Source organism: Ornithorhynchus anatinus, chromosome 17, assembly GCF_004115215.2.
Source record: "Ornithorhynchus anatinus isolate Pmale09 chromosome 17, mOrnAna1.pri.v4, whole genome shotgun sequence".
Classification (NCBI taxonomy): Eukaryota; Metazoa; Chordata; class Mammalia; order Monotremata; family Ornithorhynchidae; genus Ornithorhynchus; species Ornithorhynchus anatinus.
Window position 1 is genome coordinate 20,452,655 of NC_041744.1, and position 22,385 is coordinate 20,475,039.

Below are 22,385 nucleotides of genomic sequence, written 5' to 3' on the forward strand. Positions count from 1 at the left end.
CCGCTCAGCCAACTCCCCCGCGAATCAGCAACCTCTGAAGGTGTGTGGTTATAGCCCAGTAACCACACGCCTCTCTGACACCATGAACAACCATCCAAAGCCCGGGGACTTTAACCGCTGGTAAAAGTGTCTTCTCACCTAAACCACACGCCGGGAGCCAAACAGAATCTGTGACCTGGGACTGTGGGGCGGGCAGAATAAGCCGGGTGAAAACGACATTTGGCAGGCCGAGATCACTTAAGAAAAGAGCGTGAGCCTAGGAGTCGGGAAACCTGGGTCTTAATCTCCGCTCTGCAGGGTGGTAACCCTTCAGGGGGCCTCAGGGGCCACTCTGTATCATGGAGATAATAATGCCCCTCTCTCGCTACCACACAGGGAGAAAATGTACGGGTAAGATGAAATAGCCGACGGGAAAATGCTGTGGAGAAACATGAGCGCTCTACAGACTCGATTCAGAGTTAAAGACCAAAGCCAGGAGGTTTGGCTTGGGGCTTGAACCCCTCTATCGTTCATTCATTCAATCGTATTTACTGAGTCCTCACAGTGTGCAGAGCACTGTACTAAGCGCTTGGGAGAGTACAGTAATTATTACAGACCAACAGAGTCGGCAGGCACGTTTCCTGGCCACAACGAGTTTATGGTCTAGAAGGGGAGACGGCCATCCTATAAATAAATTTAAAGATTATGTACAGACGTGCCATGGGGTTGAAGGTGGGGTGAACCCCAAAAGCCTAAAGGTTTCCAGGGAGATAGTGCCCTCGTGACTGGGGTGGGCACCTTTTCTGCTCATGGTGGAGGAGGGAGGGGAGATGTGCTTCTGTGCCTTTACAAGGGCCACACTCCCTGTGGGGGTTGGGGAGGAAGAGGAGGGGAATGTGATTCTGACTCAAGTGACTGTGGTTTGAGAAGGAGGAGATGTTTCAATCTTTATAGAGGTGCTCAAGAGGCGGGAGGTCTCTGAGATGTGTTTGGGTCAGGGGGAGAGGGGCGAATGGCTAGGAATTTGTGCCTGATTTGAGGGGACCCCGTTTATTCGACGGGGCGAGTTCCTGCCTACCCCTTCCAAGTGGCACTGGGGTTCCCTGAGCAGTCTGTGCCAACTCTGACGGTCCCCATCCTGCCCTCGGCCCCAACCCCCGTCAAAAATCCCCACCTTAACCCAAGCTGCTTTCGGTGTCAATTCTCGGTCAGATGTGCTGGCATTCGCTCTCTGTTCACTTGTGAACTTAATGCGTCCCTAGCTGTGGCACGAGGAGAGGTGAGGGAAGACCTGAGCTTGTTTAGCACCGGGTGTCTCGGGTCTTGGTGCCTTTCCAAATGGGAACCTGAGTGTGGGTGATGGAGAGAGGGGTTCGATTTGGACTCTGGAATCAGATGATTAGGAACAGCTCCTTGGTGGGATGGGGCGCGGGGAGAGAAGCAGAGCATCGTCTCCGACTCTCCTCCGTCCCCTGATCTCTCTCTCACCTCAAGGCTTTCTTTATTTTTTTTTGCTTCTTTAGGGTACCTGTTGAGCACTCACTTTATGCCAAGCACTGTAGTAAGCACTGAGGGGAGATACAAGATAATCGGGTCGGACTCAGTCTCTATCGCACTTGGGGTTCGTACTCTAAGGAGGATTTAATCCCCATTTTAGAGATGAGGAAACTGAGGCATGGAGAAGCTTAGGTCACACAACGGACAAGTGGTGGAGCCGGGATCTGAACCCAGATCCTCTAATAATAATAATAATAATAATACTGGTTAAGCACTTCCTATGTGCCAAGCACTGTTCTAAACACTGGGATCGCTACAAGCTCATCAGGTTGGACACAGTTCCTGTCCCACGTGGGGCTCATGGTCTTAATCCCCATTTTACAGATGAGATAACTGAGGCCCAGAGAAGTGAAGGGTCTTGCCCAAGGTCACACAGCAGATAGGCAGTGGAGCAGAGATTAGAACTCAGGTCCCAGGCCCATGCTTTTTCCACTAAGCCATACTGCTTCTCTGACTCCCGAGCCCAGATTCTTTCCAATTAGATTATGCTTAGGAGCTAGCTAAGATTTGCTTTCTGGACTGTTGACATTTAATGTGATCCTCTGTATTTTTTTTCCACCGTCTCTCTTCATAGAGGCAAAAGAGTTCTGCTCCTTTCTAGAATGTGGGCAGGGAATGTGTCTTCCTGCTCTGTTATACAGAACTCTCCCAAGGGTTTAGTACAGTCTTTTGCACACAGTAAGCACTCAATCAATGCCAATGATTGATCCTTTGGAGTCTTCAGTGAAGCTGAAAAGCAGTTGTTGATTGGGGACCCTAAATCTGACCCAAGATAAAAAATTGAATCCCAATCTATCTGATCACAGGGAGCTCATTTCAATATCTGTATCTCCCAGCCAGAAAATAAAAAGCTTGTATTAGAGCCCGGGGTCCTTTAAAAGTGAAAATGATGGATAAGTTTTAATTTGATGTTGAGTTCCTTTGCTCCAGAAGTGCGTACCGAGACGGAATTGATACTGAAAGGCTGGATATGGAATTTAAAAATTTCCCTACGAAGAGGACAGTAAGAGTTGGTGAAACAAACTAAGGCCTAATTCAGTCAACAGACTCAATCAAAATGGGGTTAAATGTCCTCAGGTGAGAGGTTGATGGATTTTGTAGCTTCAGGTGGCAAAAGATGTTTTTAAATGTCAACCGTGCCCTGAAAACATCTGGGAAGAATGCATCTAAAGCATGGTATGGTAACTCTCCCAAGCTCTTAGTACTCGGCTGTGCCCATAGCAAGAGCTCAGAAAAATACCTTTGATTTGATACTTAACTGAATGATGGTTGGCTGGGAGTTTAATGTTGCACGGGACAGTGATCAGTGCAAATGGATCCTATCTCGATTATCTGTTCCAAGGGCATGAATAATTCAAAACAACGAGATCATACCAAACAGGACTAGTACCTGACAATGTAGGGTCCAAGCGTGTGGCTCAGTGGAAAGAGCCCGGGCTTGGGAGTCAGAGGTCATGGGTTTGAATCCCGGCTCTGCCACTCGTCAGCTGTGTGACTGTGGGCAAGTCACTTAACTTCTCTGTGCCTCAGTTACCTCATCTGTAAAATGGGGATTAAGACTGTGAGCCTCATGTGGGACAACCTGATTTTCCTGTATCTCCCCAGCGCTTAGAACAGTGCTCTGCACATAGTAAGCACTTAACAAATTCCAACGTTAACACAGCGCCGTGCACACAGTAACGGCTTTATAAATACGATTGCATGAATGAACTTGGGCAGTGGGAACATGCCCACCAACTCTGTTATACTGTACTTTCCCAAGCGCTTAGTACAGTGCTCTGCACACAGTGAGCACTCAATAAATACCATGGATTGATTGATTGGTTGAGACTTGACAGCCCTCCCTAGGTAAACAGAGCCCAGAGAAAGCCACCGGTTCAAACTGGTTCATACTGGGTTGGTCAGTGCGGGAGAGGCCTAAAGCGGGCCAAGAGAGTCACAGCCGGTGAGAATTTCAAAAATCTGTTCTGGAACCACTAACTGGAAGTTTCACCTCAAGATCTCTCAGGGCTTGGACAGAGACACAGACAAACCCTAGCAGTAGGTGTAGTTGTAATGGTATGTACTGAGCACCTTTTGACTGTAATGGTACTGTATTAAGCACTTGGGAAGGATAACAGAAACCCAAGCCTAAGGCTCTCAATCATTCATTCATTCATTAAATCATATTTATTGAGCACTTACTGTGTGCTGAGCACTGTACTAAGCACCTGGGAGAGTACAATAGGACAGTAAACAGATACACTCACTGCCCACAGCGAGCCTACAGTCTGGAGGGTGGGGACAGTGGGGCTGGGAGAGGGGGAATGAAGAAAGGGAGCAAGAGAGGGTGACGCAGAAGGGAGTGGGAGAAGAGGAAAGGAGGCCTTAGTCAGGGAAGGCCTCTTGGAGGAGACGGGCCTTCGATCAGGCTTTGAAGCAGGGGGAGAGTCATTGTCTGGAGGATTTGAGGAGAGAGGGCGTTCCAGACCAGAAGCGGGACGTGGGCGAGGGGTCGGTGGTGAGAAAGTCGAGATCGAGGTATCAGCTCTTCCCCTCCTGTCTTATCTCCCTAAACCTTTATGACATCTCAACCCACACTTTGCTCATCTCACAGCAACCTACTCACTCTATGTATCTCCATCTCCTCTCTCTCCGCTGACCCCTCACCCATATCCTCCCTCTGGCCTGGAACTCCCTCTCCCTTCATGCAACAGACATCTCCTCCAAGAAGCCTTCCCTGACTAATCTCTCATTTCCCCTTCCTCCTCGCCCTCTCCTCTGCACCACCTAGGCACTAGGGTGCCTTAAGCATTTATCCCACCCATTTACATCTCCTTGTACTCTGTCATCTTCTCTTTCTGTAATTGATTTTAATGTCTATCTCCCCGTTAGACTCTAAGCTCCTCGAGGACAGGTATCACAGTTATCAACCCTACTGGATTGTATTTTCCCAAGCGCTTACTTAGTACCGTGCTCTGAACACATTAGGCACTCAGGAAATACCACCGACTGAAGACAGATTCTCTGCCCACAGGGGAAACAGACATAAAAATATCAAACATACCCCCCGTACGGGGAGCATAAATAAAGACATAAGCGTGAGAGGCTTGGAAGGGAAGACCAGAAATGGGGCGACGACCAGTAGTTTGGAACGGCCTGCTGCTGGAGGAGGGGATTATAGGAGGGCTCTGAAGGTGGAGCGGGTTGAGCCGGGGTCGGTTAATCCTGTGAATTCTGGCTTCTGACGGTCACGGTGCTGGGCCGTTCTCGGAAGACTGAGCGAGTCTGAGGCGGCGGGGCGGGGTTTCAGAGAAAAGAGGAATTGCCAAATGGCCTCCAGCCTGCCAAGGAAGCTGGGCCTCAACGTGGGAGGGCAACACAGCATAAAAGCAAGCAGAACGCTGGGAAGCGATGGACAGGAGCAACAACTATCTCAGAGGCACGGTAAAGTGAGGGAACGCTTTTCAAATTCCCCCTGTAGAGTCCCCCCTAGATCCCTTGTAGGCTTGTTACGGGCAGGGAACGTGCCAGCCGATGCTGTGGTTGGTACTCTCCCAAGACCTTAGTAAAGTGCTCTACGCAAAGCAAGTGCTCAATAAATACTACTGATCGATTCATTGATTGATTCACACGCACACACCCCCGCCCCACAATGCTCAGAACTATTCAGGCTTACCTTCCCTGTGAGAACAGGGGTGGAAGGAATGGGAAGATTAATCGGGGGAGACCCGTCAATACAAGTAAACGGGCATCAATTGAAATAAATAAAAATGAACAGCTGCATACCTAAGTGTTGGGGGGTAGGGAGAGGGAGGGGAAGAGCAAAGGGAGGGAGGCAGGGTGACGCGGAGGGGGTGGGAGATGAGGAATGGTGGAGGGGACTTAGTGTAGGAAGGCTTCTCGGAGGAGATGGGCCTTCAGTAGAGCTTTGAAGGGGGGAAGAGTGATTGTCTGGGGGATCTGAGGTAGGGCGTGGGCCGGGGGCCAGGGGTGGGAGACTAGATAGATGCGATGGAGGCCCAGGGAGGAGGTGAGCGGCAGCAGAGGAGCGAGTGTGCAGGCTGGGATGGAGAAAGACAGAAGGGAGGTGAGGTAGGAGGGGGCAAGGGGATGGACGGCTTTCAAGCTAACGGTGAGGACTTGTTTTGTTTTGTATCGCTGTCTGTCTCCCCCTTCTAGACCCGTGAGCCCGTTGTTGGGCAGGGACGGTCCCTCTCTGTTGCCCATTCCAAGCGCTTAAGACAGTGGTCTGCACGTAGTAAGCGCTCAATAAATAGGACCGAATGACTGAAGGAGAGCGTTTTCGTTCGATAGCACGGTTCTTAGCGTGTAAAGGACGTGTGGGTGTGGAAGAGGAGGACTCGGTGCGGGGGAGAGGGAGGTTGTGGGTCCCGCCCCCGGCCCCCAGGACCGGGCCTGGGCGGGGCGGGGGAGCGGCCTGGAGGAGGAGGAGGAGGAAGAGGAGGAGGAGGAGGAGAAGGAGGAGGAGTCCCGGGCTCCGGGCCCCGGATGGTCGGGGGATGGCGTCGCTCGGCAGGCCGGACTGAGGCCCTGCTCGGCCCGGCTCCGGCCCGATGCAGCCGTCCCGACCCCGCAGGCCCGCACCCCCCCTGCTCCCCGGCCCCGTCCTGCTCCTGCCCCTGCTCCTGCCCCTGCTCCTGCCCCTGCTCCTGCCCCTGCTCGGCTCCTGCGCGACCACCGCGGCCGGTGAGGAAGGGCGGGGTCTGTCCGGCCGTCTGTCCGGCCGTCTGTCTGCTGGGGGGCGGGTGTCTGCGTGTGTGCGAGCTCCCCCCTCCTCCTCTCCTCTGTGTCTCTGTGTGTCAACTCCAGGCCGCCTTCCTCCTCCTCCTCCTCCTCCTCCTCCGTGTGTGTGTGTCTGTGAACTCCAGGCCGACTCCTTCCTCCTCCTCCTCCTCCGTGTCTGTGTGTGTCAGCTCCAGGCCGGCTCCCTCCTCCTCCTCTGTGTCTGTGTGTGTCTGTACTCCAGGCCGGCTCCCTCCTCCTCCTCCTCTGTGTGTGTGTGTGTGTGTGTCTGTGAACTCCAGGCCGGCTCCTTCCTCCTCCTCTGTGTCTGTGTGTGCCTGTGTCTGTGTGTGTCTGTACTCCAGGCCGGCTCCCTCCTCCTCCTCCTCTGTGTCTGTGTGTGTCTGTGAACTCCAGGCCGGCTGCCTCCTCCTCCTCTATGTCCCTGTGTCTGTGTGTCTATGCACTCCAGGCCGGCTCCCTCCTCCTCCTCCTCTGTGTGTATGTGTGTCCCTGTGTGTGTGTGTGAACTCCAGGCCGCCTCTCTCCTCCTCCTCTGTGTCCCTGTGTCTGGGTGTGTCAATGAATTCCAGGCCGGCTCCTTCCTCCTCCTTCTCAGTGTCTGTGTGTGTGTGTGTGTCTGAACTCCAGGCCGGCCCCCCCCCCTCCTCCTCCTCCTCCTCTGTGTGTGTGTATGAACTCCAGGCCGGCTCCCTCTCCCTCCTCCTCCTCCTCCTCCTCTGTGTGTGGGTGTCTGTGTGTGTAAACTCCAGGCCGGCTCCTTCCTCCTCCTCCTCCTCCTGCTCCCTGGGTCCGGGGGGTGTGAGGGGTGGACAGCGCAGCCCCGGGAGGGGATGGGGGTAGAGGGTCGGGCCCGGGGCACTCCCCCCGTACACACACACACACACAGACACAGAGACTCCCTGCCCTGCCCTGCCCTGCCCCGCCCTCGGAGGACGGGGAGGAAAAGGGGGGGATAAGGGGAGGTGGTCCGGGCTGGGAGGGCGGCCGTTTAGTAGGGTCGGGGGGTCTGTTGTTGTCAGACGGGCCTGCGGGACCTTCCCGGGGGCGGGCTGCCGGCAGTTCGGACGGTGGACCCTCCCCCCATCCTCCCCCATCCCATCTCCCCCATCCCCACATCTTCCCCACCCCATCACCCCCACTGCCCCATCTCCCTCCATCCCCCCCAACCCCCCCATCCCCCATCTCCTCTCCATCCCCCCCTCCATCTCACCATCCCCCCATCTCCTCTCCATCCCCCCTCCATCTCCCCCATCTCCTTCATCTCCGCATCTCCTCCATGCCCCCATCTCTCCTCCATCTCCCCTCCATCTCCCCCATCTCCCCTCCATCCCCCCCATCCTCCCAAAGCAGGGTGGGAGGGCCTCGGCCGGTTGGTTGCGGGGGGAGCGGAGGGACTCCCCTCCATCGAGGGAGGATGCTCGCGAACCGCCCTCACCGCCCCACCTTTAGCACAGTGCTCTGCATACAGGGGAGGGGGCCAGGTCCATCATCATTATAATGGTATTTGTTAATAATAATAATAATAATAATAAAGATGATGGTATTTGTTAAGCGCTTTCTATGTGCCAAGCTCTGGGGGGTGGTGGAATACAAGGTGATCAGGTTGTCCCACGTGGGACTCACAGTCTTCATCCCCATTTGACAGATGAGGGAACTGAGGCACAGAGAAGTGAAGTGACTTGCCCAAAGGCACACAGCTGACAAGCGGCGGAGCTGGGATTAGAACCCACGACCTCTAAGCGCTTCCTATGTGCGAAGCACTGTTCCAAGCGCTAGATAATGATGATGGTATTTGTTAAGCTCCTACTATGTGCCGGGCACTGTACTAAGCGCTGGGATGGGCACAAGCTACTCGGGTTGGACAGGGTGCCTTGTCCCACGGGGGGGGGCTCACGGTCTGCATACCCATTTTACAGATTTGGGGACTGCGGCCCAGGGAAGTGAGGTGATTTGCCCAAGGTCGTATGACAGACAAGTGGCAGAGCTGGGATTCACAGTGATCCTATTGATGCATGTTTACTTTTATATGATTTGTTGTCTGTCTCCACCCTTCTAATAGTAATAATGATGATGGGATTTGTTAAGCGCTTACTATGTGCCAACCACTGTTCTAAGCGTTGGGGTAGATACGAGGTTATCAGGTTGTCCCATGGGGGGGCTCACAGTCTTATTCTCCATTTGATAGATGAGGTAACTGAGAAACAGAGAAGTGAAGCGGCTTGCCCAGAGTCACACATGTGACTCTGAGCCCATTGTGGGCAGGGATCGTCTCTATTTGTTGCCGAATTGTACTTTCCAAGTGCTTAGTACAGTGCTCTGCACACCGTAAGCGCTCGATAAATACGATTGACTGAATGAATGAACCCGTGCCCTCCTGACTCCCAGACCCGTGCTCTATTCACTACACCATGCTGCTTCTCTATGATGATGTTGACGGCATTTAAGCGCTTACTATGTGCCAAGCACTGTTCTAAGCCCTGGGGTAGATACAAGATAATCAGGTTGGACGCAGTCCCTGTCCCACGTGGGGCTTACAGTCTTCATCCCCATTTTACAGATGAGGGAACTGAGGTCCAGAGAACGGAATTACTTGCCCTGGGTCACAAAGCAGACGCGTGGCGGAGCTAGGATTAGAACCCAGGTCCTTCGGAGTCCTAGGCCCCGGGCACTAGCCACTGTGCCATGCCGCTTCTAACTAAACCATGCAAGGGTGGCAGCTTGTCCTGCCACACCCACTCTTGTGGGCAGGAAATGTGTCTGTTTATTGTTCTGCTGTACCCTCCCAAGCGCAGAGTACAGCGCTCTGCACACATTAAGCGCTCACTAAATACAACTGAATGAATCCAAGAGATCCACCAATTCTTCCTCCTCACCCCACCCACATGCGGTATTTACAAAGTAATAATAATGATGGTATTTGTTAAGCGCTTACTATGTGCCAAGCACTCTTCTAGGCGCTGGGGGGGATACAAGGCAAACCTCACCTGGCCATTTTACACCGACCTGGATTCTAATCCCCGCTCTGCCCATTGCTGACTGGGTGACATTGGGCAAAGTCGCTTCTCTGTGCCTCAGTTCTCCTCTTGTCCCTCGGACTATTAGCTCCATGCAGGTCAGGGACTGTGTCTGGGAAAATTAATTAATTTGTATATACCCCAGCGCTTAGACCAGCGTTTGACGTTGGTAGCAGTTAACGGATACCGTAAAATAAAGAAAGAAAAAGAGAACTAAATTACGGGTATTAGAGAAGCAGCGTGGCTCAGTGGAAAGAGCCCGGGCTCGGGAGTCAGAGGTCGTGGGTTCTAATCCCGGCTCCGCCACTCGTCAGCTGTGTGACTTGGGGAAAGTCACTTCACTTCTCTGGGCCACAGTTCCCTCATCTGTAAAATGGGGATGAAGACTGAGAGGCCCACGTGGGACAACCTGATCACCTTGTATCCCCCCGGCACTTAAAAGAGTGCTTCGTACATAGTAAGCCCTTAACACATACCATCATTATTATTATATGTACATAAGGGCTGTGGGGCGAGGGTGGGGTGAATAAAGAGTGCAAATCCAGGCAAGGGAAAAACACTACGGAAGCACCCAGCCTAGCAGGGATTTCCCAACTAGCCGAGAGAACCGCTTAACCCTCCAATTTGAGGGTCCCATTTAACAGTTACGCTGTCCGTCTCTGTCCATCCGTGAGCTCTCTCTCTCTATCAATCAGTCATTTACTGAGCGCTTACTTTGTGCAGAGCAGTGTTCTAAGCGCTTAGGAGAGAAGACTACAACAGAGTCGGGAGACACATTTCCTGCCCATAGCGAATTTACAGCCTCGATCGGCGAGACAGACATTAATATAACTAGATAAATAACGGATATATACATAAGTGCGCTGGGGCCCAGGGAAGAGTGAGTAAAGGGAGGAATCCAAGAGCAAGGGCGACTTAGAAGGGAGTGGGAGAAGAGGAAATGAGGGCTGAATCCGGGAAGGCCTCTTAAAGGAGGTGTGCATTCATTACGAGATACGCCTTTCTTTAAGACTTTGGAGGTGGGGAGAGTAACTGGCGGATATGAAGAGGGAGGGTGTTCCCCGTCAGGGGCAAGATAGATGAGATAGAGGTACAGTGAGTAGGTTGGCATTAGAGGAGCGAAGTGTGTGGGCTGAGTTGTAGTAGAAGAGCAACGAGGTGAGGTCAGAGGGGGCCGGGGGATTGAGCATTTGAAAGCTAACAGTGAGGAGTTTGGGTTTGATGCGGAGACGGATGGGCAACCGCTGGAGTTTCTTGAGGTTCTTGGGAAACTTCGTACTGAAGGTGTTTTGTAGGAGAATGATCGAGGCAACAGAGGGAAGCGTGGACCGGAGCGGGGAGAGACAGGAGGCAGGGAGGTCAACAAGGAGGCCGATTCAGTAATCAAAGCGGAATAGGATAAGGTAATAGCACTTTGGATCCAATTAGTACAGTGTCCTGCACATAGTAAGCGCTCAATAAATATGACTGAACGAATGAGTGAATGGCCGTGACCATCACCACCTCGCACTCCGTGTCTGTGCTTCTGCCTTTTGGGTTTGGTGACTAGGGAGAAGATGGTTACCTCCTCCTTTACGGGAGCAATCGCCCTGGCTTTGTCGGGGCTTGGGTGGGCCCTTGGCTTCTAAAAGTCCCAGGGGCGTGGTTTGAATCGGAATCAACTCTTCTGTGGCAGCCCGTTACACGACTCTGTGCGTGTGTGTTTGCTTGCGGCGGCCTGTGCTTTGTGATCCCTACAGCTACCGGAGGAATCGTCCTCCTCTGGTATCCCCTCCCCACCCAGGCCCCAGGAGTTCTGCTCAACAAAGTTGGTTTCCTTTTTGGGAGCTGCTGCCAAACGTCTGGGATTCCCGGTTCAAGGGCCTGGACCAGACCAATCAGTTAATTAGCGGTATTTATTGAGTGCTTACTGCGTGCAGAGCATTCTACTAGCGGGGGTCTGGCTCAAAGCTGCAGGCCTGCACTGGGTGGAGGAGCTGAGGCTTTAAGCCAACACCCCCGGCACCCACGCGCACCCGCACACATCTATCCTCCCTTTTCTCATCTCTCTACCTTCCGCTCCCAGTGTGGTCTGTGTCTCCGGGGAGGATGGGACAGAATGTTCAGTCGTAGGCCCGGAGAGATTGGCAGAAATATTTTGGGGTCGCAGTCACGGTGGCTCTTCCGGTCCACGGGGAGGGATTGGGGCTTCCCGTTTTCTTTTGATGGTTAACAGCCTCTTGTTCCCTTGAGGGTTTCTGGACACCGCTCGCTGCTCTCCAAGGAGAACACCTCGGTGATGTTGGGGACGTATTTGGGCCCTGGGAGTACAGGTCTGCACTGTTGGGGATGTCATCGGGCCCAGGGAGAACAGTTTTGAGGTGTTGGGGATGTTGTCGGCCCAGGGAGTGCAGTTCTGAGATGTTGGGCTTATCGTCGGGCTAAGGGAGAGCAGGTCTGCGATGTTTGGGACTCTGTCGGGCCCAGGGAGAGCAGTTCTGAGGTATTGGGACGTCGTCAGACCCTGGGAAGGGTGACTGAGCCAGCCAGGGCGGTCCTGGAATCGGGCGTCGGCACACAACGGGCGTGAGCAGAGTGCCTTGTTCTGGGTGCGGAACTCGGGGAAAAGAAGTCACGCCTTAGGGCAGAGCCTTTTCAACCCGCTCCAGTAAGGAAAGGCGCCTGTTACCGACAACTCTCCATGTCCCCAAAGAGGTGTGGTGACAGGGGGCGGGGGAGAGAGCGGCACGGGGACGCCAGGGTGGTCCATATAGCCACTCGCCCAACCATTCAGTAGTCCCCGGGGAGGGTGGGGGTCCTGACGGGCAGCGGATGCAGGGGTGGGCTCCCAGGCTCGCCGAGCTCATTGTGGGCAGAAAATGTGTCTGTCTGTTGTACTACTGTACTCTTCCGAGCGCTTAACACAGTGCTGTGTGCAGAGTAAGCACTCAATAAATAAATTTGATCGAATGAATGAATGAATGCCCCGGGGAGCCTCCGGCAGTCCCCCCAGGGGTTTGGGACCCCAGATCGGAAGGACAGAGAAGGAGGCTCCTGCGGGCATCGTGTGGGAACGAGACCCATCCCAGAGAAACCACCTCAGTGGGAAACAGTGTCTATGCAGGAGAAGTGGGAATAGTATTTATGGAGCGCTTCCTTTGTGTGGGGACTTAGGACTGGGGAAGAATCGGAGAACGGCAGGAGAGAATCGGGCAGGAGTCCGGGCCTCGAGGGCCCGACCTAAGAATAATAGGGGAAGGAGACTAGCGACTGACACAGAAAGAGAGAATAAAACAGTCAGAACACAAAATCAACAGAAAAGATGAGACAGGGATAAAGTCAAAATACAATCAAAGCTGTAGGGAGCTGTGACGAGAAGATCTCAGTTTAAATCGAAAGGCAGCTGGTGACATCAGCAAATCATCCAGAGAGCGTGTGTAGTCTCAAAGCAGATAAGCAAGGAGGAGGAAAGAACCGGTGAATAAACAAGCCGGTGCCGGTGACCAGGAAATATGACTCCCGAAACCCAGAGAAATAAAGAACTATGGGATGTCGGTGAGCCATTACAGCACAGTTACTGTCAAGAAAAAGTTAACACCTTCGACTGTGAGGCAAGAATCCAGAGGTCAGTTGGCTGCTTTGGAAACAAGAATCAGGCCTTAAAGTAATAGCGACTGTACTGATCCATCAATTCCTGGCCATTGTCCTGGCGTAGACCGGATCCATGAGCCAGGAGATGTTCAAGAGTAGCCGAAGTTTCTGCCCTCGAGACACTTATAGTCTACTGAGAGAGCCGGACAAAAATTATTTGCCAATAGTGGGCATGGGAGGAAGATCAGGGATTCAACGGTAAGAGTGGTACAGATATGTCAGGAGGAAGTGGCTGAGAAAATAATATAATGTACAAATACGTACAGAAGGGCATTCCTTAAAACCAGCAGTACAGTTCCTGGCACATAGTAAACGCTTAACGGATACCATAATTATTATTAATTAATCTCGGGAAATTGGGCACCAACCATCACTGCGTTTAAAAGGCCGACATGCATCGTTCATCATCTCACCCCCACCACCCCACTGTCCTGGACAGCTTCCTCTCTCTGAAGGGGGCCTAGTGGCCTCCCAGAAACTCCGCAGAACACAGACTGCAGAACTGAAGGGAAACCGATTGAAACCAGGAACGGGAGCCATTTTGCTCGCTCCCGCCGTGAGGTTTGAATTCTGTAATGACCCCTTGGCAGAGGCAAGGAGAAATACTGGAAGTTCAAATCTCCAAAATAAAAGTTGGGATGGAGAGGGTGAAGATACAGCACTAAAGCTGCAAATTCTTCATGCAGTCAGCCTCTTTCCTCCCCATAAGTAACCGGAGATACTGGAAAAGAAGCTCTTATAAGCAGGGAACGTGTCTACTGATTCTAGTATACTATGCTCTTCTCTGCACATAGCGAGTGCTCAATAAACACCACTGATTGATCGACGATACTGTCACTTGATTTTATGACTCAGATGTCCTGAGCTGAGAGTGTTGGAAATCCCCCCACCTCCCGCCCACCCCAATTAATGAAGGGAATAAACGATAGCATTTATCAAGTGCTGGGGTAGATTGAAGATAAGCAGATCAGACGCAGTCCTTATCCCACAAGAATCTCAAACCGTGGAGGCCCGGGGTGGGGGTGCGGGGAGAGAAGGGGTGTTTTCTCCCTCTTTGCCAAATGAGAAAACTGAGGCCCAGAGAGGTTGTGATTTTTCCCATGGTTACGCAGTAGCAGAGCTGAGACTAGAACTCAGGTCTTGTGATTCCTCGATCCCATGGTCTTTCCACGGTGTTTGGTGCGTACTAAAGCGCTAATTGCCAACACCATTACCGTTATTAGGAAGGCGGTTATCCAAACTAGGTGGGCTCAAGGCTCGGAGGGGTTGGGGGGCGAGGGGGTAGTGAGAAGTTTGGCGGCCCGGCCCAGCTCGCTACGGTCCTGGGGGTTGAAGCTGGTGCTAACTGAGCTAGAGGTGCCCACTCATAAATGCTCCGAGATCTGCTGTTTTGCCCTTCCTCGAGATCCGGGACCCAAAGGCGGCTGAGCCCATCAACATTGCCCGGCCTCGTTCGTCTGGGTAACTCGGGGCGTCTGTCTGTCTGTGTCTCCACCCACAGAGCCGCTGTCTCAGCTACCGGCCCCGCGGAACGCCACGCTTCACCTGTACAACCAGGAGCAGGTCCTGCGATGGCAGCCGGTCAGCCTGCCGGACGGTCTGAGCGATCTCCCCGGCGCCGTGACCTACAGCGTGGAGTACAGATAGTGAGCGGAGCTTGTCTGGGTCGTGGGGTCCCGGGCCGGGGGAGGGGAGAAATCTAGAACTTGGAGAGAGACCGTATCGTGGTCATCGGTCCTGGTTTCCCCGGATGCTGGGAGCGGGCGGGGAATCCAAAGTGACCAAGCCGACGGGGCCTAAGTCCTGCAGGACCTACAGGTATCTGTCCTAGAAGATTCCCAGGGGTGGACACTCTCCTTTTTGCCTCTCCTAGGGTAACTCTCCCCCGACCCCATCCCCAGCCCTGGCTCTGTGGATAGTCGGGAAGTACTTCCTGGTGTTTAACTGAAATCTCTCCTGCTGCGGCATTTGCTTAAGGGGGCAGGGAGACTGTCTGGAGAGGCAGATTCTGTGCAGGGGGGAGGTGGGGAGGGCCCGAGGCTGCTCTCGGTATTTCCGAGGCGCGAGGCTCGGGAGGGGTCTCTCCCGGCACGCCTCCGAGGACCCGATTTTTGCCTCCAAGAAGTGGAGGCCGCCGGCCTTCCGCAAGCTTGGCGGCTCATGGCTTCGACCCAACCGATCGGGACCTCCGGGAGGCCGTCTCAGCCGAGCCGGGAGCCCGGGTGCGGGGAGGCCTCCGGCCCCCCGGGACTGACCCCGTCTCGTCTCTGTCGTAGCACCCTGGGGAACTGGATGGGGCTGTCGTGTGCGAACTGCACGGCGATGGCCACCACTGTGTGCACCGTCCCCCCGCCGTGCTTCATGCCCAACTTAAACGTGACCCTGCGGGTCCGCGCCCAGCTCGGGGCCCTGTCGTCCCCCTGGCTCCAGCTGCCGTCCTTCAAGCTGTACTACAACGGTAAGAGCACGCCGTCCCTCCCCACACCCCGGCGGGGGCCGGGAGCCACAGGTCCTCTCCGGTCTGGGGCGGGCCTCGACCCGGGCCCCTGCCTCCCTCCTCCAGCTCAACTCCAAAGTCAGCATCTCCTCCCACACCCCCAGGCTTATCAGGGGCTCTGAAATGCTACGGGGGGAGACGAGTGTGAATGGCTGGGGGTGTGTAACTGCAGCTTGTACTCAGGTCTGATATTTTCTGGCTCCAGTCCATCTGCTTGTGCAGAGGACGGCTGCGCGTACATCTAATAACAAGTACCATTTTCACTATGGTTATTATCAAGCGCTTACTGTGTGCCGAGCACTGTTGTAAGCACTGGAGTAGATACAAGTTAATCAGGCTGGACGCAGTCCCCGTCCCACATGGGACTCACAGTCGTAATCGCCGTTTTGCAGATGAGGAAGCTGAGGCACAGAGAAGTGAGGTGGCTTGCCCAAGGTCACAGAGCAGGCATATGGCGGAGCCGGGATCAGAATCCACATCCTTCTGGTTCCCAGGCCCATGCTTTATCCACTAAGCCACGCTGCTTAGCGGGGCTTTATCGTCTTGTCGATGTGAGGTTTTATTTTATTTCTTTTGGCTTCTCCTGGATTTTGCAAGAAGGCAGAAAGGATACTTCCCCTGCCCCGTCTGTCTGTCGGTCTGTTCCTCCGCTTGCCCCAACCGTGACTGGAAGCCGCCCTGGGTCCCGCACTCTACAGGGCTTTACAGGAGGGTGTGGGCACGGTGGTGCCAGATGCTGGTGAGGGTTCAGTGCTTTGTGGCCACGGGTGGCACCCGATCTCGCTGGCCAGTCCTCCCACAGTGTGCGAGGGGACTGAGCGAGAGAGTGCGGATGGATCGGGGCCGCCCAATCACCGCTACGGCAAACGCAGCTCTGGCTCGCGGCCTGCTGGGGGTCCACTCCCCACTCCCCCGACCCCCAAACCTAAACTAGGAGTCTTGGGGAGCCCCAGTCTGACTTCCGGCTGAGGGAGAGGCAGCGGGGCCAAGCAGCACCCCTCTTCCCACCCCAGGTGACGGCGGTCCATCTCCCTCTTCAAGCATCTCTCTCCAGCTCACAGGAGGAATTCCTCGATCCAGTCAGAGAAGCGGTTCTGGGAGGGAACCTGTCGGGGGTTGAGGGCAGTCCCCTAGGGATTCCCAGGAAAAGATACCAGTGACCTCTTCTGATCCTGTGGAGAAAGCCCGGGGCCTGGAGTCAGGACACCCGGGTTCTAGTCTAAGCCGTGCCCATGGGCGAGTCGCCAAACTTTTCCGAGCCTCAGTTTCCGTATCTATAAAGGGACAGTGACACGTGCCTCCGCCTACCTCGCAGGAATGTGGGAGAGTAGGAAGCGCTTTGGGAAAATCAGTGGAGAGAGGAGAGTATATCAGAATTGATAGACTTGTTGCCTGCCCACAAGGAGTTTCCAGTCTACAAGGGGAGAAAAGAATAGGGTTTTCCAGATTCTCGGTGTCACTGAATTGTGGGAGGACCATGGATGAGCCTCCCCACCCCCCCAATCCTCCAAACCCTGGGTGATTGGTTTGGGTTTTCACTTGCTTCCTGTTACTTCTATTTCAGTCACTATCGGGCCACCTAAGAACATCCAGGTGACTTCTGAGGACGGGACTCTCCGCCTGACCTTTTCTCCGCCTTTTGAGGACAACTCCTGGAGGTTCCAGTATTACGTCCACTACTGGCCCAAAACGGGGATCAAAAAGGCAAGGCGGCATTTTCATCCCAGTCTTTTTTTTTTCTGGTGTAGTCCCAGGGAGGAGGAGGGGGTTGGGGTGTGACCTGGGCAAGGAGAGCTGCCCCCGAGTGAGGCGGAATATGCGTGTGTCCGTCCTTGGCTGTAAATCCCCCCGCTCCCAGGGGGCTAACCCCGCCAGAGCTTCACCTTGGATTCCGATTCAGGCAGTTAGGAGGGGAATCCCGGCAGCGACAGCACAAAGGAGAAGTGGGGAAACGAACTGAACTATGGGAATCGCTGAGCCGCGTCTCGGTACTCGGCTCGCAGCCGTGAGAGCCCGGCCAACAGGTCGGGTGGAACGGCTCAGGTCAGGAGTGGCTGCTGAGACCGGACGGGGGTCTGACTTCCAATCCCTCCTGCGGGAACCCCGGCACTGCGGGACTGGGCTCCCGAGAGGGAAAATCCCAGAACGAGACGTATCTGTCATCCCCCCGCCCCTCTCCCCGTCCCGTATGCGAAAGAGGAAGCGGGCTTCGTCGGTTGATCTTGGGAACGAGGCCAGTAACGTGGGTGGGTTTCTTGTAAACAGACCCTAGGTCCCGTCAGCAACAAGTGGCTGCTGTTGGAAGACGTCCGTCCGGTGACGGAATACTGTCTGCAGGTGCAGGCCAGCCTGCAGAGCCCCTTCAGGATCGGCCTCCTGAGCAATACGACTTGCCTCGAGACCACGGCTGACGGTAAGGGCGGCTCGCCGTCCCGGGTCCCCGTCGCCACGGGCCGCGTCGGGCGGTCAAGTCGGGATGAGGCGGGCCCGACGGGCCACGATTGGCGGGAAGAAAGCGGGCGAGGGGAGACTCTAGCAGCGGGTGGGGCGGGCAGCTCCTCTCAAAGTGAGCACAGAGAGGAGGGAGCCGCCGAGCAAAGCCAAAGACTCAAGAGAAGCGTTTGACCTAAAACCAAACCTGGCGCAAGCCCAAGGCGAGGCCGTGGGGGATCTAGCCGATGTTTGTTTCTGAGCGTCGTCAAGGAATTCAGCCTCGTTGGCGCCGCGGGGACCGAGGCCTAAACACTGCGCTGCCCGTCTGGGTTGAAGATGCGGATTCTGGGCCGCATTTGGGTTGGGGCCCAAGTCAGGGGTCCCCAAGGAAGAGTGGCCTAGGGAGGGCGGGAGACCTGACTGACCCAGGAGTATGGCTGATCGAAAGCCGTTGCCCGGGGATCGATCGGTCACGCACTAAATGCTTGGGAGAATAGCAGCATGGCGTAGTGGATAGCGCACGGGCCTGGGAGTCAGAAGGTCTGACTGTGTGGCCTTGGGCAAGTCACTTCTTTTCTCTTTGCCTCAATTACCTCATCTGTAAAATGGGGATTGAGGCCGTGAGTCCCTTGAGGGCCAGGGCCCGCGTCCAACCCAATTTGCTTGTATCCACCCCAGTGTTTAGTACAGTGCCCGGCCCTTAACAGATACCACAGCTAGCAGACCCACTCCCCGCCCATAAAGAGCTTACAGTCTAAAGGGGATAGGATTGTCACTCTTTATCGTTGCATTGCACTTTCCCAAGCGCTTAGCACACAGCGCTCGATAAATGCGATTGAGTGGATGGACTAGCCACCTAGAGCTCTAGGGGCAGGGTTTCAACATCTCGACGCTGTTGATGACCAAGGAGTTTGGAGCCCCCTTGTCGTGGGTGGGGGTGGGGAGGTGATGAGGCATAGCTGGGGGGGGAGGGCGGGCGGCAGTTGCCGCCAGTCATTAAAAGTGCTGACCCGAGGATGCCCGTAATCACCGTGCGTACGTTCGCACGCACACGTTGATCGCAGTCTAGTTCCCTCTCCTGGGAAGGGAAAGTAGCCGATTCCCCGGACCGGCCCCGGCGCTGATGCCAAGGACTGTGACCCGTCTCTCGTTCCGCCCACAGCTGTGACCAGAGCCCAGTATGCCTTCTTAATCTTTCTGGGGGCCCTGTTAGCCATGGTGACCCTGGCCTTCGGCTGCTTCCTGCTGGTGCGGTATTCGCGCGGCCTCATCAAGTACTGGTTCCAGAAGCCCCCCACCATCCCCTCCCAGATCGGAGAGGTAAGGCTGGCTGGCGGGGACCGGGGGGGACGGGGGGGGACGGGGGGGCACCGGTGCCGCTCGCTTCCTTGCCCCCGGGGAAGGAGGGAGAGGAGATGGCCCCGGGGTTTGGAGGAAGGGGACTGGGGGGAGAGGGAGGAGGAGGAGCCAGAAGGAGTTGGAGCAGCTCCGCTCCCTTTCCCATCTGGCTGGATCCGCCCCCCCCAGGGGTCTGGGTGGTGTGGGAGCCAGAGGGTCCTCCCTCTCTCCTGGGGTGGGGAGAGCACAGAGGCTCGTTGATCCACAGTCCACCGCCTGGGATCTGGAGGAAAAGTGACCCATCTCTTGTCAAATGGCCCCCCGGCCTTCTTGGGGGAGGGTCAGAAGCGAGACGAAGCCATCTTGGATCCAGAAGCGGAATTCCGCCCTGAAGTGGTTTGCCGGTTCGAGGCTGTCGGCTGGGGTCCGGGGCCGGCTTGGTAAGCTGGGGGGAGGAGGGAGGCGAGCAGAGTCTGCTGCTCCTCCGGCTGGTCTCCCCAAGGGTGGGCCGGAGCGCCACACTCTGCCCCGGCCCCTGCCTGGGCGATTCAGCTGGACCCACTGCTCTCTGCTCCCCCAAGCAGTGCTGTCCCTGTCCTTCAAGCCTCAGGGAGAAGCCTCTTAGAAGACATAAGACTCTGGCTCCGGCAGTGACTCAGTATAGAAGGAATTTCAGACCTCCCCATCTTCCAGAAGGAGGTTTTTAGGAAGCTGGCCAGGGCCGGCTGTGCTGCCCTGCAGCTCAATTGGCCCCGTCCATTAGAGTGGGAGGTCTCGGGGGGCGGCCGGGGGGCCCCCTGAGCTCGCTTAACTAGTGGACCCGGGGTCCAGGAGGCTCTTCCCCGAGCCGTGACCTTGACCGCGCTTCTGTCTCTTCCCCAGTACCTGGAGGACCCCAAGCTGCCCATGTGGGAGGAGCTGATGCAGAACCCTGCTGCCGCCGAAGGGTCCTGGGATTCGGTGTCGGTCCTGTCGTGGGCTGATGACCACCAAGCGACAGGCAGAGCGGAGCAGAGGCCGGGAAGCTGCTGACCCTATTCCCGGGACACCCCCCGGACGACGGATCGCCTCCCCGCGTGCCCCCTTTTCGGACAGTCTCTGCCTGCTCCCGGTGGGATCTCCTCACCCGAGTCGCGGGGATGACTTGGGAGCTTAAGCAACTTCATTTGATCGTTTGGCCTAAAGGACGGTTCGGCTGAATGACCCGAGCTCTGAAGCCTTTCTGCGCTGATCCTCCTTGATGAATGATTTCTGAACCCCGCACCCTGGGGACCCTAAACACTAAGACAGTACGGAAGGAGAACCATGCGTGCACCCCCACTCCCCAGACCAGCGACTTGGGGGTCCTTGCTGAATTCCAGGAACGCTTTTCTAATTTAAGAATAAAAATTTAGCAAGGAAACCTCTTGGCAGACCCACTTGGGAGCAAAATCCTTTTGCTCTTCTGTCTCCTGAAGGTCTCTCCTAACGCCCGATTAGGAGCTGGGTTTGGATTTAAAAAGCCTTTGGGTGGGGGTGAAAGAGGGAGGAGCTTCAGCCTTGGAAGAGCGAAGGGACGGCAGGGAGCGGTTAAGCCGTTCTCCGGTTCAACAGGAACGGGGCCATCTGCGTTACATCCGGCTCAATCCCACCGGGCCAGCGGGAGATGATCCCAGTCTCTGGCCAGGCTGTGTTGGAATGTTGTAGTGACCACTGAGCTCGGGGGGCGGGGGGCCTGTTGGCAGTTACCCCAGGTATGTATGTGCACAGGGCACCCCTTGTCGTGAGGCAGATTTAAGTGAAATGAGTTTATTTAAATCTGTGTTGGGAGGTTGTTTGGGCAGGTTCCTTCAGGAGGGTGCTGGGCCCTGGGCGTGTTAGGTGATCTGTGATCCTTTTGAGTGGCACCCCTGCCCCTGACTGGAGTTCACCTGGCGGAGTCTGGTCCGGGGAAGTTGGAGAAGTGACTTGTGTTGGGCTCCAACATTGCGGGCCGCTCCCTTTTCCTCCAAAAGTGAAGATGTAACTGTTCACTCGTGGGCCCTTTCCCCGGCTGCAGATACGGGCTTGGCAGTACCGCCGGGGCTCCTCTGCCCTGGTTCCAGAGGAAATGCCTGGCCTGGGTTGATGATGATGATAGTGGTGTTTGTTGAGTGCTTACATACCAGAACGCCGGGGTTGATACCAAATAACAGGAAATGCTGCGCTGTCTGCAGTGGGCAACGAGGGCTGGTTTGGGCTCCGGCATAAAAAGGCAGCTCAGAACGTGGCTACTGGGTCTCCAGGACAGCTGCCCTTCACATCTGTCAATTCAACCTCCAGCAGCAGATTCTGGGTTGAGATCACCCCTGTGCCTTCTGCCCCTCACCCTGGCTATGACCTGGTTGGTGACCAGATTGATCTAAGGTAATGATGAGCACCGCGGCATCCCGGGGCTCAGGCTGGGTTGGGGGTCCAAGGCCGTGTGGGCCGCTAATGGGAAACATTTCGCTGGTCCAGTTCAGATGGTTTTTGTAAAGGGGCCCTGGGCCTCAAGTCAGAGGAGGGGGCTAAGGCAGATTTCTCAATAGCCCCACGGGAGGAAATCCCAGCCTCTGTTTAGCAATGAAATGACTAAGGGCTGAGATCTAGATCATTAGTTGACCTTTCTTCTTGGATTCCCGGAGTAGTCATTCATTTAAGCAGCAGCATAGATGGGGCCCTACTCACTTAAATGCTGACACGTGTGCAACAATTAATTTCTAAAGTCTGCAGCACCAGTGAGGCCTCTGGGGAACAGTCTAGTGATTTTGCCCTGAGGCAATAAACCAAAAATAAACTGCATGAGTACAATCATGTTTGTACCCCTCAGCCCTGCCCTCTACTGCTTTCTGCCCTGAAGGAAACCAGTCTGGTGATTGACAGTAAGCTGGTGGGTTCAGATGTTCCCCACAATGGGTTTACATTGTTTTCCCCTCTTAACAAGGGAGCTCCCTTCCTTCCTACCCTTTTAATGGGAACTCCTCTGCTGACTCAAGGAGGAACCGGTGTTAGGTAAGAATACTACTACTTAAGAAGTTAATATAGAACTTGATTACGTGACCATTTTGCACACTGTATAACTCTGAGGGCTATTTTGTAATGATCAGAGTCAACGCTCGTGTATATGACAGAGAAGCAAATTGGACAGTCTTTGTCCCACCTGGGGCTCTAGATGTTTTCGCTTGGGT

The 22,385-nt window shown here is 55.0% G+C and overlaps 1 protein-coding gene across 2 annotated transcripts; it reads left to right on the forward strand.

Annotated features, from left to right (window-relative positions):
* The first annotated feature begins 4,832 nt into the window (after nucleotides 1-4,832).
* Nucleotides 4,833-20,599, forward strand: IFNGR2 (interferon gamma receptor 2). 2 transcript variants are annotated; one of them, XM_029082043.2, is made up of 7 exons: nucleotides 4,833-4,962; nucleotides 14,431-14,575; nucleotides 15,206-15,387; nucleotides 16,991-17,130; nucleotides 17,692-17,839; nucleotides 19,022-19,179; nucleotides 20,080-20,599. In XM_029082043.2, exons 1-7 carry the CDS (start codon nucleotides 4,848-4,850, stop codon nucleotides 20,227-20,229), a joined length of 1,038 nt encoding a protein of 345 aa, XP_028937876.1. In that variant the 5' UTR covers nucleotides 4,833-4,847; the 3' UTR covers nucleotides 20,230-20,599. The 2 variants fall into 2 exon arrangements, with proteins under 2 accessions (XP_028937876.1, XP_028937875.1); XM_029082042.2 differs by lacking the exon at nucleotides 4,833-4,962 and adding an exon at nucleotides 6,005-6,225.
* The last annotated feature ends 1,786 nt before the right edge of the window (nucleotides 20,600-22,385 follow it).